This window comes from Geotrypetes seraphini, chromosome 2, assembly GCF_902459505.1.
Source record: "Geotrypetes seraphini chromosome 2, aGeoSer1.1, whole genome shotgun sequence".
Classification (NCBI taxonomy): domain Eukaryota; kingdom Metazoa; phylum Chordata; class Amphibia; order Gymnophiona; family Dermophiidae; genus Geotrypetes; species Geotrypetes seraphini.
The window spans coordinates 350,901,286-350,924,430 of NC_047085.1; the positions used below are offsets into that span (position 1 = coordinate 350,901,286).

General features: G+C 43.5%; 1 protein-coding gene across 1 annotated transcript in view; it reads left to right on the forward strand.

Moving 5' to 3' along the window:
* Window positions 1-13,033: 13,033 nt before the first annotated feature.
* Window positions 13,034-23,145, forward strand: part of IGFBP3 (insulin like growth factor binding protein 3) — a 36,354-nt gene continuing 26,242 nt past the window's right edge. The window contains exons 1-2 of the mRNA XM_033930378.1: window positions 13,034-13,852; window positions 16,388-16,605. Of these exons, the coding sequence (XP_033786269.1) occupies window positions 13,486-13,852; window positions 16,388-16,605 (585 nt within the window). The 5' untranslated portion in view covers window positions 13,034-13,485. The remainder of the gene's footprint in view (window positions 13,853-16,387; window positions 16,606-23,145) is intronic.

Sequence of the window (23,145 nt, forward strand, 5' to 3'; positions counted from 1 at the left end):
TCCGGGCACTACATAGGAGATAATATTATGGGTAAATCTTTAGCTCGCTACCTGAAGTCGAAATCAAAGAAGCTCCACATCTCGTCCATCCAAAATCCCTTGGGTCAAATCCTTACATCCAAAGATTTGATCTCTTTTCAATTCGAACATTTCTACTCTAATCTTTATCAATCGGATCTTACCTCACCAGAGTCTGCAATTGACGCTTTCCTGAAGACCATAGATCATCCTCAATTGTCAGATGCCTCGAAAGCAGAATTAGACTCTCCTATCTCTTCTCTAGAGATTGCGACGGCAATTTCCACATTGGCCAGTAATAAAGCACCCGGACCCGATGGGTTCACCAATGAATTCTATAAAAAATTTCACAACCTTCTTTCCCCTCATCTACTTGATTATTATCACTTCTTACATCACTCCCCTGACAAGCAATTTAACTTTGCTGAAGCCACTACGTAGTAGTATTTCCCAAACCGGGTAGGGACCCCACTTTAGTTAAAAACTATCATCCCATTTCTCTTTTGAATTTAGATGATAAGATTCTGGCAAAAATCCTTTCTCTGAGACTTAACAAAGTGATTTCCTCTCTGATTCACATAGATCAAATTGGTTTTATAAAAAAAATCGTTATATTGGCGATAATCTTAGATTATATCACCATATCAATGTCCATGTTAAATCTCTTAGTGATCCTGTTGTAGGTTTGGCCATTGATGCCAAAAAGGCTTTTGATAGAGTAGAATGGATTTTCCTTCAACGAGTCCTTCATTGGTATAACTTTGGCTCGTACTTCACCAAATGGATCCAAACATTATATTGGCAACCATCTTCCCGCATTTTAATCAACAACTCTCTATCCAACAAATTCTCTTTGCACAGAGGTACACGTCAGGGGTGCCCTCTTTCGCCTCTATTATTTAACTTGGCCCTCGAGCCTCTATTGGCAGCTATTCGTCAATGCTCTCTTATACAAGGCATCACTTCCGCTTCCAGGCAAATAAAACTAGCTGCGTATGCAGATGATGTTCTCCTTTTCATTCGAAACCCCCTAACATCTCTTCCTGCCTTTATTGACATACAGTGGTACCTCGGTTTACGAGTGCACTGGTTTGCGAGTGTTTTGCAAGACGAGCAAAACATTTGCAAAATCGGTGCCTCGGAAACCGAGCATGGCTCGATTTACGAGCGCCTCCTCCCCGCAATCCGGCACCCCCCCCGACGCGATCCGGCACCCCCCCCCGACGCAATTGGGCACCACCCCCCGCCACGATCCGGCACCCCCCCCGACACTTTTTACAACAACAATAAAAGATCTGCTGTACCATGCCGAAAACATCTGTTCACACCATTCGAGGACCATGCTTCCCTCCCCGGTCCAACATGTCTCCCCCTCTCTCTCAAAGCCGCTTGCCCTCCCCTCCTCCTCCCGTCAAACTAATACAGTACCTGAGATCGCCCACCACCAGCCCTGCAACTTTCCTTCTCCAGCGCACCATCCCCTCAAATTCACTGTCTCTCCTTCGGATATGTCCAGCCTTGCCGGAAACAGGAAGTTGCGTCAGAGAAGGCAGGCTGAAGGAGATTTGGAAGACTTTTGCGCCAGAAGAGAGCGGGACCCTGGAGAAAGGAAGCGGCGGGATTTGTAGCGGGGATCTGAAAGACAAGGTGGAAACAGAGCGTAACACGGGAATGGGGATTTGCTGGAATTGAAGGTACCAGCCTCTTGGTGATTAACTACCTACCCGAGGTCCTTCAAGACGTCTAAATACCGCCTCGAGGCATAAAAGCACTCTGGGCCAACTTGCTTTGTGGGTAAGAAGCGGCGGGGGGGTGCCGGTTCGTGGCGGGAGGATGCCCAATCGCTTTGGGGGGGTGCGCCGGATCACAGGGGAGGGCCTTCGGGGGGAGCAATGCCGGTTCTCGGGGGGGGGGGGGAACGCATCAAAGCGAATTTCCATTATTTCCTATGGGGAAACTCGCTTTGATAAACGAGCATTTTGGATTACGAGCATGCTCCTGGAACGGATTATGCTCGTAATCCAAGGTACCACTGTAGTTAATGAGTACTCCCTGATCTCTGGTTATTCAGTCAATTGGGAGAAGTCTGAACTTTTCCCTCTGAATAATCATATCTCCTCTTCGGAATTATCCCATTTTCCGTTTCACTGGTCTACCAAAGCCATCAAATACCTGGGTATCCTCATTCATAAAGACCCCTTCATGGTTATGGACCTTAATGTATCACAGCTGAAGAATTTGATAACACAATCTATTTCCAAATGGTCTCCCCTCTATCTGTCGTGGTGGGGAAGAATAGCGTCCATTAAAATGACCCTTGCCCCTCAAATTACATATATTCTGTCTATGCTCCCATCTCGATGTACTAATATGCTATTTAGATGGATTAACACCAAACTTTCCGGTTTTATCTGGAGCAACAAAAAAACACGTATTGCTCTGGCTAAATTGAATGCCTCTAAAGATCGTGGGGGCATGAACCTCCCTGATTTCCATTTTTATCAACTTGCCTCCTTTGCTAAATATGGAGCTCATTGGTTCCGGAGGACACTGACTTCTGACCCCCCTGCATGGCTTGAGATGGAGTACTATATATGCTCTCCATATCCTTTGTATGTGTTCACCACTCTCAACATTCCTAGACACTTGAGAGAATATGCTTTACTGAATGCAACTCAACATGCTCTGAGACGTCTGGATGCTGCTGCTGACATCTCTATATTTAATATGTCGGATATGTCGATATGGAACAATCCAAAATTTAGACATAAGGGTAAATATTTCTCTTGGAAAACATGGCAAAAGGCAGGCATTTGGACAATTGATCAACTGATGTCTTCAGACTCAATTATCCCCTTCACCTCACTATGTTCCTCATATCCTCTACCTGAACATTGCCATTCCCAATGGCGTCTTCTGGTTTCCGCATTGTCTGAAATCTCCTTATGCTATGATGATAATGTCTCAATCAACACCCTCCAGCATTGGTGTGCGCTAACTCTCAATGGGGGCAAAGCCATCTCTATCTTCTATCATATCCTGCGGGATCACTATTACACCTTTGCCCCTCAATCTATGAAACATTGGGAACACATGCTTACTACATCTATTCAAGATATTGATTGGCAATTGTTATGGACATCAATAAATAGACCACTGATGTCTTCCAGAATCTCTCAATCCATGTACTTTGTCATGTGGCATGCGGTTTGGACTCCGCACTGTATGTGGAAGGCTAGGCTCCGATAGGATCCCAAATGTTGGCACTGTATCGAACAGGAAGGTACATTGGACCATATGTTATTTCACTGTAAACTTATTCTTCCATTTTGGTCACGCATATGGACCATTATTCAATCCATCACATCCTGCTCATCTGAAATAACTTTTGATGTGCTTATTATACGTTCCCAACATCCATGTTTCAATACTTCTGACTGCCCTCCTAAATTGATTGATGCTATGATTGTAATAGCTATATTACACATCCTTAAGAACTGGAAATCAGCCTCCTTGTTAGATTATACCTTTTGGTGGAATTCATTATGTCTTTATAACAAATATGAATCCTATGCATATGAAAAACGTTGTATCTCTAGATTGTCTCTTGGATCCACCTTTCCACCATCAACGTGGAAATTTTTAGATCGTTATATGCATCTTCAATAATTGATCACTCCTGTTATCTGTTGCTTTTTCTCTTTCCTCTTCTATCTTTTCTTCTCTCTCGCCTTTTTCTTCTCCCAGTTTCTCTTATTATACTCTGATGAGCCCTATTATGCCACTTAGCTTGTTATATGTTCTTTTTGATTATATGGGCTTATAGTACAGTAAGTTATGACCTATTTTATTCCTTCGTGATGATATTGACTGTACTTTTCTAGGATTTCTGGATGTTGTTTGTGTCATCCCTTGAAACTCCAATAAAAATTTTGAACTAAAAAAAAAAAAAAGGAGGGTATAGTACAGTGTACCTCAAACTGTGTGCCTCCTGAGATTCTAAGTGTGCTGCGACCCACTGAGGAGGAAGAGAGGCACCTGCCATCTGACTTCCCTATGCGGTACCGCGCCAGCGCTGCCCCCTTCTCTCTAGCATCCTCCAGCTTCCCCCCTGGCCTCTCCCGGTCTCACCTTTAAAGCTAATTACAGCAGCCTGCCGAGGATCGCCGGTAGGTAAAATGATTTTATTTTCAATCGAGTGATTGAAATATGTCAGTTTTGAGAATTTATATCTGCTGTGTATATTGCGTGTATATGAAAAATGAATGGAAAAATTAATAAAGGGGGTGGGATCTGGGGCAGAGCTTGGGTGGGCCTAGGGAGGTCTGTGGTTGGGGTACTCAGTTGATATTTGTTAGACTTTGGGGGCACTTAGTTTGAAGTAGTTGAGAAACACTACTGTAGTCAATCAGCTGGCGCCAGGGCCTCTCCTTCTCTCTGGCCCTCTTCCCTGCTGGCACCCCTTTACTAGTGTCTCAGGGCCCATCTGGAGAGCCTCTGCACATGTGCGGACGTTGATGTGATGATGTAACGCATATGCATGATGTCAGCAGGGCAACGTCCATCCGCACACTTCTGGGTGCCTCAAGCCGTGGCTACTACAATTAACGTGCCCTGGCTCGAGAAAGTTTGAGAAACACTGGTATAGTAGTTTAGTTAGTTTTATTGGGGGGTTATGGAGGGGTTGGAAGGCTCACCACAAATTATAAGGGGTTATGGTGAGATAACCTCCCCCCCTCACCATCCCCCCCCCTTCCACGGTTATTGTTCGCACCCCCCCCTCCCGTGCAACAATTATCGGATCATTTTGTAATGACCACTGGTTTATACCATACACTTGATAACTAATTCTCTGTACCCTCTTTGCATAAATACAGTCCTTATCTCCTGTAAACTACTCTGAACTGTTTTCTGATACTCTGTAACTTCGCTGTATATGTACAGTCTCTTCTCCTGTAAACCGCTCTGAACTGTTTTGTGGTATTGCCGTATACAAAAATAAAGTTATTATTATTATTATATACAGCTGGCACCCTTTATGTGAAGTTCACAGCAGTGTCCTTAAGGTGTCCCATTGCTCTTTCGGAATGTCTATGTGGCCAGCCCATTCCTATGCTGGCCCCACCCACGTCTAAATGATCAGGATTAGAAAGTTTTCAACATGGATGTTTTTCTGATTGAAAATGGGGTATAAAGTTAGACATCCTGGTGACCAAGATGTCTAAGTAGATGATTTTCAAAAGATATATATATTTGGACGTCCAGCAGATTGCCATTCGAAAATGGCCATTTTTGTTCCTCCAGCTCTGGAAGTTCAGCTGGAAACGTCCAAGTTGGACTTGGACTTTTTTTCAAAAATGCTCCTTGTGGCCCGCATACGTACATATGTGTGTATGCACGCACATATGTCTGAAGAGAGAGCACATTTATGGACATATCTGAAAAATTAGATCATGCATGTATGTTTTATACACATGTCTGCAGAGTGAGAGTGCATGTACGTTTGCATGTTTTTGTGACTGGTGGGGACAGTCTCACATAGATGCAATTTTCCTTTGAAAATTGCGGCTAGAGTGATATCCACTGGTACAAATATGCCTATGCACATACTAAGTGAAGTTTTTAAGCCTGGGGAATTTACTCAGATAATGATTAAGTTACCTGAGTAACTTCCTTTGAAAATTGTCCTAATACTGCCTCCACTCTGGGCTGATTCTGTAAGCACCTAAAAAAAATAGGAGCTTGTTGTGTATCAATCACAGCCAGGTGCTGCTTTCAGAATCAGGGATACTGGCACATAGCAAGGATCCTAGTTACCAAAGAGTGTGGCGCAGTGGTTAAAGCTACAGCCTCAGCACCCTGAAGTTGTGGACTCAAACCCACACTGCTCCTTGTGACCCTGGGCAAGTCACTTAATCCCCCCATTGCCTCAGGTACATTAGAATCTGAGCCCACCAGGACAGAGAGGGAAAAATCCTTGAGTATCTGAATAAATTCATGTAAACCAGGGGTGTCCAACCTTTTGGCTTCCCTGGGCCGCACTGGCTGGAAAAAAATGTTTCTGGGGCTGCACAAATGCACAAACACTGCAGCAAGGCAGAGGAGGGAGCCGGCAAAACGGTAAACACCCGGGGGCAGCAGAGGAAAACACTGCATCGCCCTCGACCAGGGCCACACAAAATACTTCACGGGGCCGCAGGTTGGACACCCCTGATGTTCTGAGCTCAGAACAGTATAGAAAATTGAATAAATAAATAGTGTGAAATGTTTCAGCCTCTGATAGCCAGAGCTGGTATTGTGATATCATAATGCCTCATTCAACCAATAGTTAGCCAACCTCACCAGTGATGTCACGATGGCTTCATTGTCCTCACTTCTGCTACATTTTGATTTCTAGAGAGGCACAGTGATTAATGATAACAGCCTCAGCCCATGCTGAGGGTTCAAACCCACGCTGCTCCTTGTGACCCTAGACAAGTCACTCAATCCCCCTATTGCCCCAGGTACATTAGATAGATTTTGAGCCCACCAGAACAGACAGGGAAAAATGCTTGAGTACCTGAATAAATTCATGTAAACCGTTCTGAGCTCCCCTGGGAGAACGGTATAGAAAATTGAATAAATAAATAAATGTAGGTCAGGCCTACATTTCTGGTGCCTAGGGTCCTTGCAGAATCATGGCTACCATCGCCTAGTGATGCTGAAGTCTGGCACCACCCCTAAACATGCCCACTTCCAGGATTCAACCACTAGGGGCTACTTTTACTAAGGTGTGCTAGCAGTTTTAGCACGCACTTAACGCACGCTACACATTAATGCCTCCATAGAGCTTGCGTTAGTATTTTTCGTGTAGCGCGGGGTTAGCGCGTGCTAATCTTTATTGCGCGCTAAAACTGCTAGCGCACCTTAGTAAAAGGAGCCCTAGGTGACACTAGGTACCATGGACCTAGGTGCAGTCCCAGAAGCCGCCTAGCGTTGCATAATTTTTTGTTTGAACAAGGTTTTAATTGGTTTTTAACGGCGCAACCAATTATCACACCACTTAGAATAAATTTAAAAATTCTTAAGTTAGTTGCCGTTGACTAACTTTTGGTGGCTTTTCAAGAATCCTCTCTGTCAATCTTATTTCAGAAATACAAAGAAAACTAAGGGCTTTGTAAAGCAGGCCCTAAATTTCATTTTCTTTTGCTTCTTCCATTAGTGAACCTTTTTTTCATATGTAAAATTTGTACATTTATACATCAGACACATTGCTCATAAATCTCATTCTACAGCAGTGGCCTCAAACTTGAGGCCCGGGGGCCACATGCGGCCCGCCAGGTACTATTTTGAGGCCCTCGGTATGTTTATCATAATCAGAAAAGTAAAATAAAACAGTTGCTTTATCATATATCTCTTTAGCTATAAATTACAATATCATTATTAAGACTTAGCAAAAAGGAAAGATTTATAAACTATATAAAGAGTTTTACCTCATGCAAAATTGTCATTTCTTTAAGACATTAACTTTTTTTTCTAAGGCCCTCCAAGTACCTACAAATCCAAAATGTGGCCCTGCAAAGGGTTTGAGTTTGAGACCACTGTTCTACAGAGTAGTCCACCTTTTGTATCTCTGGTTTGTATCTGAGGCAACAGAGAGTAAAAAGGACTTTCCAAACGTCCCTGGTTCTCAGCTCACTGCTCAAAAGCTGCCAATTTACCAAGTTCCAGGAAGGAGACATTTTAACCAGTTCTGTTTTGCACTTACATCTTACTTCGGTGCACTGTTCTTAGTCCCTGATTCCATTCACTGGAATTGGTATTCCAGATCTCATAATGCACCAGGATAGAGTTATCTGAATTCCGGACTGACCTAAAAAAACTCCCTCTTGGAATTGGGTGACTTGGCAGCTCTCCAGCTATAAACATTAAACCATTCAAAGCATGTGCTTTCCTAGTCCCCATCCTCGCGTACAAACTATTAATGCCACACACACACACACAGCTAGGCTCTGCACTTTTCCCTATAGAGGAAGGCAATGAATGGAGGTTTGGGGGAGAGAAGGAGGGGGGGGACAGGGAATGTGAATAATGTTGGATTCAATTATTTTTGTACGGCAGTATCTGTTTATATGGTTCTGCTGAAACGTTTTCTAAGCTCCTCTGGAATGCTGCAGCAATGTGTAGTAGTACCCTGGTCTGATGACTGTGGGAACCTCGATTCTGAGCAGTTCAGAATTCAGATGCTCTGATCATCCCATATCTGACAGCAGCCAGGTCACGTCTGCCTCATAGATATCTGCAAGCTTTTGAGCAGTTGGCAAGGTATATGTTTTGTTTTCTAAAGTAAAAAAAAAAAAAGAAATAGATCGGCTTTCAGTCTTCTTTGTAATGTAGGCTCAATTTCTCCAGCTGAAATTTCAGTGGACTCAGAGCAAAGTGATGTCACCACGTATTGCCAGAGCTGCTTTTCCATTGACTGGCTCTGCATGAGTGTTCGACTGCACGTCAAGGGACCCTGACACAGGATTGCATGCTGCAGTCTGCCAAACCCCCCCTCCCAAAAAAAAAGAGCTTGCTTTCTCCCAATCATTCTGAAGCTTGGTTCAGCGTCATCTGTCATAGAATACTAGGTAATACATCAACTTAAATTCTCAAATAACCCTGTGCTTCTAATGCAATGTATAAAAATAGAGCTAAAGGTTTCACCCTACACCTAATGCCAATCTACTGACTATTTGTCATCACCGGCTGAGAAAGACCTACAATGTTCAGTCCAAATTCCCCTCTTTAGACACTGCCTGCTGGAACAGCTTTGACAATTTTTGGATGAATGTACATGTGCATCTCTTGGCTTTCTTTTATCACTTGGGCTGATATCCCATTTGTAGTTTTGGCATGTTCTGGAGGAGGATCAAATCCTCAGGGGTAATTAGATTTTCCTATTTTGGCAAGGTATTTACATATTTTATCAAGAAGTCTTTTACTTACTCGGCTAGCCTAAAAATTTGTGTTGAAAATATGAGCCATAATGTAAAGCTAGCAATTTATGGAGCATGCATGCATAGAGTACACATAAAATACAAAAGGTACAGCAGAATGGGATATGGGATAATTATGTACAAATTACTGTTTCTCAACACATGGTACACGGTATAGCCACCGTGGAGAATATTCCTTGCCCACCCATCCGTTGAAGCTGCGCTGCTGCTGCCAGGGATCCCTCCTTGCTGCCCACCCCACTCGCTGAAGCCATTCCTGGGGATCCCTGGCCATGCCCCCTCTTCTCCTTCCCTCCCTCCCGAAGCCAACCCAGAGGGCTTCCCTCTGATATCAGAGCTGATGTTAGAGGAAAGCCTTCCGGGTCAGGGGGGGGAGGAGGTTCCCAGTTACCTCCTTGCCGCACTCACTCCTTCTGCTTTCAGTGGCTTGTTGAGGGGCATGCAACCGGCAGTGGTTCACATACTGCACCTAGCTGACCCGGAAACCTTCTCTCCAACATCAGAGCTGACATCGAAGGGAAGGCTTGTGGGTCAGCCACGTTCAGCGTGTGAATCGCTGCCTGGACGTCCCCCCAACAAGCCGCTGAAGGCAGATGGAGTGAGTGCAGCTCGAACAAGTAATGGAACACAATCTTTCTGGGACAAAGGGAGAAAGGAGGGATGGGAATGAGTGTGTTGTGGCATTGGAGGGGCACGATTCTGGAACAACAGCTGGAAGGCAAGGAGGAGGAGGGGCACAAACTCAACTCAGAAGGAAGGTAGGCGGCATGAACATAGGACATAGAAGGGAGGAAGGAAGGGGGCAATAACTTGGAACATAGGAGGGAGGGTATAGAAAGGGAAAATTGTTGGGCATGAGTGTGTGAGAGGAAAAGAGATGGTGGCACATGTGGAAAGGAAGAAAGAGGAAAATTGGGCCTAGAGAGAGGAGAGAGGTAGAGATGCATAGGGAAGAGAAGGATGAGAGGGAGAAATGTTGGATATGGTGGTGGAAAGGGAACAGAGGAACAGATTGAAGGGGATGCAAGAGGGAAGAATATTGGACATTGTGATGAATGAAAGATGTAACATGATGCTGGAGAGGGGTGATAGGAGAAATGGGTATAGGGCTGGTGGGCAGTGGTGAAAAATGCTGCCCATGATCTGGGGAATTGGAAAGGGAGAAATGTTGGACTCATGGAGGGACAGAGAGATGTTGATTGGGGAAGGTAATGAGGTCCAGAGCAGAGAAAGCATGCAGTAAGCAGAAAGAAAGAAATATTGGATGCACAGTCAGAAGGAAGTGCAACCAGAGACTCATGAAATCACCAGCCAACAAAGGTAGGAAAAATGATTTTATTTTCAATTTAGTGATCGAAATGTGTCCATTTTGAGAATTTATATCTGCTGTCTATATTTTGCACTATAGTTTTCTGTTTTGCTATAGTTATTACTGAGATGACATTGCATATTTTAAAGTCATCTGCCTTGACTTCTTTGAAAAAAAAACCCAACTCAAATATAAATAACATTTTCTCAGCATACAGTGTACCTTTTTTAATTTTGTGGTTACTATTATGAATCAATAAGATTATATTGTATTTATATAAAAAATGGATGGAAGAAATTGCATTATAATTAGTACTATTATTACGGGGGTGGGATCTGGGCCGGAGCCTGGGCAGGTCTGGGACGGAGCTTGGGCGGGGGTACTTGGCTTGAAGAAGTTGAGAAACACTGCTCTAAGAGCTGCAGCCAACCCTTGTGGGTCCATGTCCTTTCCCCAGAGGAATAGCCCCAAAAAGATGACTTCCGGGTACTAAAGCCATGCAGAAAATGGCAGACATGAATATCCAAAAATAATAAAATGAAGCAGAGCAGATCAAAACACACCTTAGTTCGCTTGCAGAAGGAAAAACTATTCTCCACTGATGAAGGATAGGAGTTGAAAGATTAGTGGCACTCTTCTGCAAAGTTTGCAAATAAAGGCGGACAACAGCTTCAGTACAGAATCGTCAGCGTGTTACAATGCAGCATGCTGATTGATGCAGCATGCCTGCTCTCTGCTGCCACCTCACCCCAGTGCTAAAAAGTAAAATCTATTTTTTACTATGGGACGCCTGAGCAAGCCCCACCATTTTTGCTGTGGTATGCACGGTAGTTGTCACCATATTTTAATAAATGGACCCCTAAGTGCTCCTGACTTTCATTTAGCTATAAAAATGTAACTTTCCCCCCCCCCCTTTTTCCACAACCACAAAAGTGGTTTTTACCATAAGCCGGCGCGCTGAATGCTATGCGCTGCTCCTGAACTCTGAGTGTCAGGAGTAGCGCAGAGCATTCAGCACGCTGGTCTGCGCTAAAAACCGCTTTTGCAGTTTTGTAAAAGGGGAGGAGGGGGTAAGTCTTAGTAGTGTAGTCATTCAATGTGGTTTATAATCTAAGGGTATCTAATTTTTGTTTCAAAACTGAAACATACCAGTACTAAGCATAGAAAAAGGTCTCTGACTGAAATTGTGAATTGGTGAAGCACTATGCTGGGCTCTTTGACCAGAACATAAAGAGGGAGTCTTAAGTGATCTCTGAGCTGCTAAGAATTGTGGGTCTTAGGCTAGTGTAAACTGATCTCAAGATTTTTTCAGATCCCAGAGTCTTTAAGTTCCTTTAAATGTAACAGAAAGCTTTCCTGCTATAGTCACCAGACAAAATACACCCAGTTCTGAGCAGCTGATCAATACTCTCTTTGTAAAATAGACACAGACAAGCTAACTCGATGAACGTTTCAAAACTGGACAACTAGCGACCTCTATTGATTAATTGATATATCCCCGGATGCAAAAGGAATCCTGGTAGCTACAGATACCCGAGTACAAGGAAATTCTGTGGCTTCTCGCACGTATGACTAGAGGTACTGAGGAATTTTCCTTATTGTGCGTGTAGTACATCTGGTCCGTAAGTGGTATTTCGAAAGATCTGGTAAATAGTCATGCTCTTTCATCAGCTCCCGCTACAATGGACTTTTTTTTTCTTCATAAAATAACTTTAAACAAGTACCTTGTAAAGACATCACTCCCTCCCTCACACTGGCACCATTGGAGCTAACGCTGAAATGTGCATGAAACTCGAAAAGCTTCGGTCTTAATAATGTTAAGAAAAATGTTTTTAAAGCAATTTACAAGAACCAGATTGCGATGATTAAGAAAGATCCTAAGCTTTAGTTTTTTCGCTCGGATTCTCGGACTGGGGGGGGGGGGGGAGAAATTGTGCAGAAAAACGATAAGAATCCATGAGGATGCACCGTGGCTTAAAACGTGTCTAATATCCGATCCTTAGGTTTTATGCGCGTTGTTAACTATTTGGTATCGAAGAAAGGCCCGTAGAGGTCTTTCTATTGAATGTCCCTTCTCTCCCATAACCGAGATTTACTGGACCTGGCCCCATAACAGTACCCTGGCCTGTGCCTAGGGTAAGATGGGGGAGGGGGGAAATTTTCCACTATCTGTACTGCTCCAGGTTTCAGCTCTGTAGTGCCCAGGGAAGTGAACCATGAATAAAGGGAAAGCTGCTGCTTGATCCTTTGAAAAGCGTGCATGGGTGACAATGCACTACGAGCAGACGGTTCCTGGGTTTTCAACGCCACAGTTTACTTTAGAACATTGAAATAAACTGGGGAGAATGAATTTGCAAAGCTCGTGTGGCTAAACAGCGCCAGCTCTCGCTACTTGCCCCCCCCTGCATTTTTAAAGCATCTGCACTTTAAAATCCGATACTCCCCAAACCCAAAAGCGTGACTAAACTTTTGATTGAAACAAAAGTCGCATAATGCAATCCGTTTATTATGATTATGTGGATGACTCCACCACCTTTTCTTAAATGGGTGTTCTTAGAAGTGCACTTGAACGCAAATCAGAAGCAGGAACTCCCCTTTCCTCCTGGCTCCCCCCTAACCCGAAACCTGAATTTCCAAGTCGCTCCGGTCCGCCTGCAGCACAGGAGTAGTTTATAATCCATGGTCCGGGGCGTGTCTTAGGCAGCCACTGTATATAGCCAGAACTTGAAGTGAATGAGTGAACAGATGGAGGAAAGAATTACAGGGGTTAGAAGGAATAGGAGCCAACTAAAGGCAACTCTCTAGTTATTTTCCTTTTTTTAGTTTTATTTTTAGAAGCATCTGTTTTATTTGATTAATATATCCCTTTCTATATTTCCCCATTACCATCAAAGACAAAAAAAAACTTTGGGGGGAGTAATTTATTGACTCCCAGTTACTATTTTGGAAATTTTTCCCCTCACCCCCATTACCTTGCAAAGTGACTTTACGAGACTGACTTGGCAACTGGGGTGCTGCAATTAGGGCACTGGGGCAATAAAACATTGGTCCCCCCCTAAGCCTCGAGCCACATTGCTTTTGCAAGGAGAGAGAAAGGCAGGAAGAAGAGTTTAGGATCTGGCGGCTGTCCACCTCCGGGGGAACCCTCTGCCTCACTCTCCGTCTCCCCGGGTTGGCATGCAGTGCAGGCTTCCGCTGGAGGAGGCGGCCGCGCTGCTGCTGCTGCTCAGCCGCCTGGCGCTGGCGGCGGGGTCCGTGGGGCCGGTGGTGCGCTGCGAGCCGTGCGACTCGCGCGCGCTGGAGCAGTGCAAGCCGCTGGCGGCCGAGTGCGCGGAGTTGGCGCGCGAGCCGGGCTGCGGCTGCTGCCTGACGTGCGCGCTGCGCGAGGCCAGCCCGTGCGGCGTGTACACCGAGAGGTGCGGCTCGGGGCTCCTCTGTCTGCCGCGTCCCGGCGAGACGCGGCCCCTGCAGGCGCTGCTGGAGGGCAAGGGCGTCTGCGTCAACACCACGGAGAGCCGCCAGCTAGGACCTCACGTCGCTGCAGGTAAGGCGCTGCAGGGGGGGGGGGGGGTCCTTTGGCATGTACTCTGACGCTTTTGTCTCCTTCCTTTAGGTTACTTTGCCTGTGCCCGAGAAATGATCTTGCTCTTTTTTTTTTTTCGCTCTACAGAGTAGAAAGTCAGTTTCCCCTGCTTGTATTGTGCCATTGCAGCAGGGAGAAAGCAAGCACTTAAAAAAAAAAAAAAAAAAGTTGTTGGAATGGAAGTTGTCGCATGCGGTTGCTAACTTATTTTGTGGCTGGATGGGTTTGATAATGTACATAAATGGGTTTATGTTGCATCAAGGGGTTGCAGAGTGCCCTGGGATCTTGTATAGTTACGTTGTGGAGGTTTGATTCTCTCCCCCCCCCCCCCCCCCCTACCATGAAAGTTCAGGAAGATAGGAAAGTTGCTGCTGCCGCAGAACAAAATACCTTTAAAAAAAAAAAAAAGGAGCACGTGACTGACTCTGCGCTTTGAGCGTCGCCCGCAGTACAATGGCATAGGTGTTAAGAGGTTCGGCCGCCAGCCTGCCAGGGGCCGGCGGTGGCACAGTGGCCTTGAAAGCACGGGGCGAAGGCGCCTGCCGCAGGGGGACTGACCGTTGCAAAGTTGACGGGGCTTAAAGTTTGTGATGGGCAGGGAAGCGACTGAAGGGAGCCTTTGTGGTTCCCAAACCGACAGATGAACTTGTGTTCCAGAGATTCCGATGAAATTTTCGAAGAGTCTTTTGTACACAGAAAGCTTAAAAAAAAAAAAAAAAAAAGGGAAAAATCTTGGCTTTCTTCAGGGGCCGATAGAGAATGAGTGCGTTTGTCTTGTCCTGCCACAAAATCCTTAGCAAATTGGCTTTGGGAGAAATCTAGATATATAAGTAGATTTTTTTTTTTTTTTCTCTCGGAGAGAAAGTTTGCAGCATTCCTGCTGTCCCTAATGTCTGTGGAGTGTGAGGGGCGCAGGGATTTGCATGGAGACTTTTTTTTACAGATTTCTACCAGATATGAGTTAGGAAGCCCTCGAATTAACCAAACTGTCCGCTCCCCCAAACCAGTAGCTGTCATTCTTCCTGACACAGGTCTTTCTGCCAGAAAATGCGATTTCAAGTTTTTACTCGGTGGTTATATGTATGTGTGTATATATATATCTCGCAGTAGGTATAAAGTGTAATGTATCTGTAGCAATCCGGACTCTCAAAATGTAAAGGAGCCCCCCCCCCCCCCGTAAGGTAAATAGCAAGGTACTGCCATTTTGCCTTTGAGAGTATCTGAACCAGTCTTGCTAGTGCATTGTAATGGGACATTTTTTCTTGCAGCTTGGAACGGTGGGAAGCAATTGGTCTTTGGCTCTCAAGAATGTGTAGAAACGAGGAAAAGCTGTGACATGCCACTTTTTTTTTTACTGGTGGAGGTGTAAAAATGTTTCACACGGCAGTTAAGTTGCGGAAATGTCAATGTTAATGGAAATGCCCGTGAAGTGCAGCTTAGACCGTCTGCTGTAGGCTGCAGTTTTATCTGTTTGCATAAAGTACTGTACATGCTTTACAAAGTGGCATAGAGAAAATAAAACCTGTTGTTGAAAATGTTTTATGTAAATGGCCAATCTGTATATGTGCTTGCTTTTTAAGGACAGATTTAAAAAAATATAAATCTTCAGCTGATTCATTGTGTTGCCACGATATTTCTGTGCACTAGATTTCGTTTACTTTTATGGTAGGAAGAGAGAGCATTTATTTTTAAACGCTAGCTCAAGACTAATAAGCAGGAGGTGTTGTGTTTTGATTCCAGAAAATTGCATCAGAGCGATCAGAATCATAACACTTAAACATGCATGAACAGCTCGGGGGAGGGGACTTCAGTGGGAAATACTAACCTTGCAGCTAGCTTTCACGAAGTAGGGTTTTAATGGCATCATATTAGGAATTCTTTTATTTTGTCTTTCCTAATCCCACACTCTGGAAAAAGACTTGATACCGTTAAAAAAAAAAAAAAAAGCAAGGGATGACTACAGCATTCAGGAAATTATGATCTTCCGTAGGAATAACCATTAATGTTGTTAGATCGGCATATGGTGTAAATGTGTGCATTCTTTGGCCGTTCTGGATTTTGGTAATGCTGTTAACAGATTTCTGGGAGGCATCCAAATTGAGAAAATTCATGCGTCAGGGTACACGCCTGCCCTCTTGTGGTGGGAAACTTGTAACTTCAGACTCAGGAAATGAATATGCCGAGTCATCTTGTGAGAGAGACAGCTTCATGTATTATAGCTCCATTTTGCTGAATTCTAGGAAAGGAAATGTGAAAATTAAAAAGCTAAACCAAAGAAAGAAGGGTGCACCTAATTAACAAGCAGCAATAGTGACATTTATTTTCAATATGGGGGAGGGGAGCTATGAGCTCTTTTAAAATCAACAGAATTCCTATTAAACCAAAAAATAACTAATGACTCTGTTGTTTTGAGGTTTCTTTTAAAAATACAGCAAATTGCCACATTCTTAATAGTGCATTTTTGTTATTTCTGTTGTATCTTTCTTCCTGCTTTAGGAAACTCTAGTAATTCAGAAGACAGAAACACCAGCAGCTCAGAGAACCAGGCCGCTTCTGGCACCCACAGAGTACCGAGTCACAGTCTCAATCACAACAAGATTGACATCATCCAGAAAGAACAAACCAAAAGTACTCAGCGCTACAAAGTGGAAAATGACCCTCAAAACCCAGATACTCTGAATTTTTCTGCTGAATCTAAGCAGGAGACTGAGTATGTAAGTACCTCCCTTGCAGACAGCCTACAGATGGTTTGTTTTGTAATTTGAGAAATTAAAGGGGTGAGAGAGGGTGACTATTCTCTGTTGCAGTATTGCAGCCCCTTAGGCTCATCAGACTGTCCATATCCTCCAGCATGTGGGTTTGAAAGCTAGGGAGTGTTTTAAGAGCAGAGGAAGGCCCGCTGTGTCTATTTATTTTGACCTACTTGAAAAACAACAATTTCCTGAAGGGTGTCAACACTAGTTTTGATTTAGCTATCCTGCATACAGAGAGGTAAGAGACAGAGAACAGTAGAGAAAAAGAGGTGTCATGCCTCCAGTGCCAAGGTATATGACTGTGTTCCAAGAGGCAGATTATATAAATGACCCTGAGACTATGGAACTCAGTATGTGGTTTTTGGCCTTCTATCAAATCCTTCTACAGCACATGTTAAAACTGTGTCTCTGAATCAATGCTGAGTGCTCTAGACTGAGCAAGGACTCTCTGAAATGTAAGTCACTACTGTTCTGCCTTCCTCTGGCCAGGACCTGTGGGCCAGCCCTGTGGGGAAGGGATTTAAATAAGGAATATTATAGTTAGTGTTACAGCTCTTTGTAGGCAAAGCTAGTTATCCCCACCCTCCCTCCCAAAAAAGTGCCGCAGTGTAGCATTCAGTATTCCTCTGAACTGTACCAGAAGTCTCACAGGTGGGTCAGACCTAGCATTTTTATTTTAATTACGATATTTTTAAGAGTCTATAACTTACAGCATAGACGTATATATGCTCTTTGTAGACAGATGACCGCATGTAGCCATGAATTTGGGCAGTCCTTAAAGTGTCATATAATCTCACAGTTGATTTATCAGTAAAAATGCTCCAGCTAGTCTGATAGATTTTCTAAGATGTAACAGGAGGAAAAATTAAATTTTTTTTTATTAAAAAAAAAGAAAAATGAAGAAGGATGTGACTTTTGTGAAAAGCCAAAAGAGAGCTGATGATCTGCCAAGTGCTTTTGAATTCCACCCATTGGTTCTAAGCACCCTGTTGTGGTACGGTTAATGAAATACTTTAAACTTTTTAGCCAGAATGCTTTATTTCTACAGCAGAAAATAATTTAAGAAAGCTTCTATTTAGAAACTATGGATCATTTCTAGATGAATGCAGCGCTGTACACATTATTTATTTATTTATTTCGATTTCTAGCCCGTTCTCCCAGAAGCTCAGAATGGGTTACAAGTAAACATTCATGACAACAAATAGGTTACAGTAGACAATAACAGAGCTTATTCTAGAGACCAGACATTATGGGCCGGATTTTACAAACAGTGCTGGTATCGGCGGCTGCCTAAAAGACGGCCGCTCGTGGCGTCTTATTCACCCAATGGCACCATTTGTAGAATTGCGGCTACCTCAAACATAGGCGCTTGAAATGTAGGCCAGGGATTTCGAGGCCTACATTTCCTGCGCCTGTATTTGACATGAATTGAATTAATGGCAGCGCCTAAGGACGCCTAAGATCATTTCCGACATTAGCTGCGCCTGCTTCAACCTTAGGTGAACACGATCTACTCACCAATATTTTTTTTGTTTTAAACAATTTTAAGGAGGCTTTTAAACTGCTTTTGTCGCTTACATTAAGCGCTGGTAGGACGCCTACTGGTGTCTAACTTTACGGCACCATTTATAGAATATGGGCCAATATGCTAATAAGTAAACGATATTACGGGCTGTTGATATTTATTCATGAGTGGATCAGAATAGGGGTGGGCAGCCTGGAAATTTTCATTTTCTGTTATTTCCTGTGTTGTTTACTTTTTGTTTTATTACGAGGTTTCTTTTGCCCGTGTCGTTACAGAAGCGATGTTGTTACAATAGTGCACAGTTTAGAAAGAGGGTGCATGTTTTTCCTAATAGTGTATGCATATATGCACTAAGGCCCAGATTCTATAAATGACGCCTAATCAGCGCACCTAGCCAGTCTAGGCGCTTAACTTAATTATTTAAAAGGCTTACTCGGCACGTAATTGATGTTAATTGCACTTAATTGGATGGTAGGTGCCTAACTCGGTAGTCCAAAGCGCCTACCAGAAAGTAGGCATAGTTAGGGGTGGATTGTTAGCTTGTTTTTCATGTAGGCTCCTGTTTTGAACTTAGGTGCATTCATTTAGGCCATGAAAAAAATAGAGTGCGCCTAAGGTTGGGATGCATTTGACTTGGTAGACCACACCATTCTACTACAGACACTAGAAGCCATAGGGAACTCAGGCAGGGTATACACCTGGTTCCAAGGATTCCTTAAATCAAGAACATACAGAGTAAAGACAAACGATCTTAAATCAGACCCCTGGTCTAACCCCTGTGGAGTACCACAAGGGTCACCACTGTCGCCAATGCTCTTCAACCTCTTTATATCCTCCCTTGGGTCCACTCTAGATAACCTAGACATAACATCATTCAGCTATGCAGATGACATCACCATTCTCCTCCCCTTGGACTCACCAGCTCCCACTTCAACAGAAAAACTGAAAAAAACACTAGAAGCAGTGGAAAAAATGGATGATAGACCACAAATTGAAGCTGAACTCGGACAAAACAAAATTTCTACTGCTTGAAAAGGCCAAAACCCCATCCATTATAGAATATTATCCATTATGTCTATTATTCAAAGTAATAAATGGCATTGCCCTCACATATCTAAATAATCGCCTAAATTGGAACAATATAACCAGACAAAGGAGAACTCAGACCCCATTTATCTACCCCCCATTCAAAGGTACTCAGCATAAGAAGATGTATGACAACCTACTAGTGACGCAAGCAGCAAAACTTGACCACCCCATCTCCAACATGCTGACAACAACGACCAACTTCAAATCATTTCGAAAAGAAATCAAAACCCTGCTATTCAAAAAATTTATCTAGATATCAAAACACATCCCCTTGTCCATCCCCTCTCTTGTAAATTTCCCTTCAAAGTCTCTACCACTCTTGTAATTTTCCCTTCAAAGACTCAATCATGTAAACAGCACCCTAAATTGTAATTTTTCCTGGAAATGTCCAGTTATCTTCTTTTGTAATCCGCCTAGAACTGCAAGGTACTGGCGGAATAGAAGTCATTAATGTAATGTAATGCCTACCAACACCTAAGCCCACTTTAGGCGCCACTAAGCACGCTTCTATAAAGTGCACCTAACTTTTATAGAATCAGGCCCTAAGAGCTAGATTCAAGAAGTAATGCTCAAAAACTGGTGCCAAGATAAATAAACTAGGTATAATTCCCAGCATCCAGTTTGGGTGCACATTCCTGTTGTTCTATAACACCGCACGTAAATTTTAGGCATGTCTCTCACCCGCCTTTGCGCCTCCCATGGCCTTTCCCCCTTTTGAGTTCCTTGCTATAGGATTTGGGTGCACGTTGTTATAGAATAACGTATAGCAAGCTGTTCATGCAGATTCAAATTTGGTTCTATTTAGTACCAATTAAACCAAATTATTGTCACTAATTAGCTTGTTAGCCAGTTTAGTTGGGTGCACATCTTATATCTGCGCCCAGCTTTGAGCGCCATATATAGAATCCAGGGGTAATTGCAGAAGAGCACACACTATGGTCGGTGCTTTGGGAAAAAAAAAACCCCACTTTTTTTTCTTTGCTTGTTTTTGGTTGTTAATGACTTGTTGACATTTCTCATGTCATTGCAATTGATGGCCCGTCCTTAAATCATAAGACTGACCGGGGCTGTGGAAATTGTATACCAAACCTTTGACTCCGACTCCTGTTTTTCTAATGTCTGACTCTAGCTATGACTCCTACTGATATTAGGCTTTAAATTTTTTGTTCTGGATCTAAATTAATGATAAATATAACTTTAGATCCAGGACAAATATATATGTATGTGTGTGTGTACGTATATAGATAGACAAATGTATATGTATGTGTATAGATAGAAAGATAGATAATAAATTTGCTATGCTATGGGGTCCTTTTTTTAAGGCATGCTAACCGATTTAGCACACACTAATCAAAGCATGCTAAATCAATTAGCGCGCCTTAGTAAAAGGACCCCTGTATGTTATAAGTTGTTTTTTTTTTGAAGTTGGAGTTGGTACATTTTTACCACAGCCCCTGGCACTGATAGGAGGAACTGCAGAATAGGTAAGACTTGCCCAGGTTCATAGTGTTATAGTCACACTTTGTTGGCTGGGCTGGCTTAACCATTAGGCAGACTAGGTCAATAGAAACATAGAAAATGACGGCAGAAAAGGGCCATGGCCCACTCCCTAACTACCTCCATGAAGAGATCCCACATGCCAATCCCATCTTATCTTAAAATCTGGCACACTGCTGTTGTGGAAGATTATTCCAGAGGTCAACCACCCTTTCAGTGAAGAAATATTTTCTGGTGTCGCCATGAAATTTCCCACCCAATCATCTAGGGCAACAGTTTCTGGGGGACAGCAACGAGCAACTGCAATCAAAGCAAATGAATAGGTTCAGAGAGCCATGCCACCTCAAAAAAACCATCTATGTGTACTTAACCCACAGGGAGGCTGGACTAGGGTTATCAGACGTCCGGATTTCCCTGGACAGCTTTTCAAAACCCGGCACTTTGTCCGGGTTTTGAAAAGCTTTGTCAGGCAGGGGGGAAGTCCACGCATGCGCGGACTTCCTTCCTGCCCAAGAGGGGGGGGGGGGCAAGATTAAGGTAGGGTGGGCATAAGTAGGCAGGCCTGGGGGCATGGCTAGGGGGGGGATCCAGATTTTCCGAAAGGAAAATCTGGCAACCCTAGGCTGGACAGTTTTCATCTAGCCCTTTTTCTATAGCCAGTGGCTTTTGAAAATAGCCCTCATTAAGTGCAGGTCAATTTTTAATATTGAAAAGCCTGATGTACAGTTGTGCATTTTTATAGGGTCATTCTGAGATGATACTGGGATAATCTGGATTGTTTAGTTTCGATATCAACATCTCAGGGGAGAGATCGTAGGAGCCAAAAAGATAAAATAAGGCTGAAGGTTGCCTTGCATCAGTACTGTTGACTGACTGCTAAACTCTTGTCTCTGCATTGAGAACGTTCTCAGTTGAAAAACATGTTTGGAGTCAACTGTCCTAGACAAACCACCTTGACATACGGAGCCTCATAGAGGAAGGGGTCCATCTTGAAAAAGGTTGAGCATCTTAGCTTCGGAACTCAGCTGAGGTACATCGTTAAGTCTACATGGTTCTGTTAAGAGGTGTTATTTTACCACTAACTCGTGCTATTTTAGCACGACCTATTTTGTGTAGTAAGACTTAGAGGTCCTTTTACTAAGGCGTGCTAACCGATTTAGTGCGTGCTAAGGCACCCATTATATTCGGACAAACTGTTCCTCGAAATCCACAGTCAAAAAACCTACTTGAAGAATGTCAAGAAACACCATCAAATATTTGATGCCTTGATCAAATCTACAATGTAGCTCATCCATTGTGGGTATAGCGGTATACAAAAATAAAGTTATTATTATTATTATTATTGTAGCCATCAGCAACGACTCTGTACAAAGAGCCTTGCGGAACGCATATTGATGCATATCTAGCACATCACACTGCTGCAAATGCCCATCTAATTGATGACATACAACTTTTATCAATTATTTTCAATAAGGTTGGCAATGCAGAGATAGGTCTAAAATTGGTTATCTGATCAGAGCCTAATTTAAGACCTTTAATTATTGGCTGAAAGGTCACAGCTTTCAAAGGCTTTGGGAACATTCCTTGTCTCAATATCAAATTTACCAAACTTGTTATCTGCGATATAACTGTTGTCAAAAAGGACACAAATCCAGATAGCAACCCCCTAGGTCCTTGCAGGGGGACCCAGATTGGAACATGAAGGGAGAGGGGGGAGACACCCTTCCTCTCCACACCCTCACTCCTTCCCACCCCTCCCCCACCCACAAGCAGTGACTCCAACCTGCTGCTTGCGCCGGCCTCGGTTCTCCCTCTGACATCACTTCCGGCATACGGGACCAGGAAGTGCTGTCAGAGGGAGAGACGAGGCTGGCGCAAGCAGCAAGTTGGAGATGCTGCTTGCGTTGGGAAGTTAAAGAGATATAAGGGAAGGGGCACGCGCAACGGGGTGGGAGTGGGGAGAAGAGGGCAAGGGATTACCTTCAACCTGGGTGCCTCCCACCCTTGCTACACCACTGGTCCACATACTCCTCAGCATAATAGATGTACAAATATCTCCCTGAGAAAAAAGTTGGATGGATGGTAAATTGGATGATCAAAGCAATATCAAAGTAATTTGTTTCTGATCTGCAACTTCAAACTTATCTCAAGTTAACACATTATCCAGCTGTAGTTCTTCCTCCTTGTCTAGTGGCAAGGATATTCATAATCTTTGCCTTAAAAAATGCACCAAATTCATCTGCTGTAAACACAGATAAAGGTGGTGACTTGCTTTTTTTCCTGTGTTTTAATTCTTCACTATAGAAAACAATTCCCTTGGTTATTCAATGAATTATTCAATTTCCTTTTATAGTACTCATTTCTTTCTCTAACAACCATCACTTTATTCA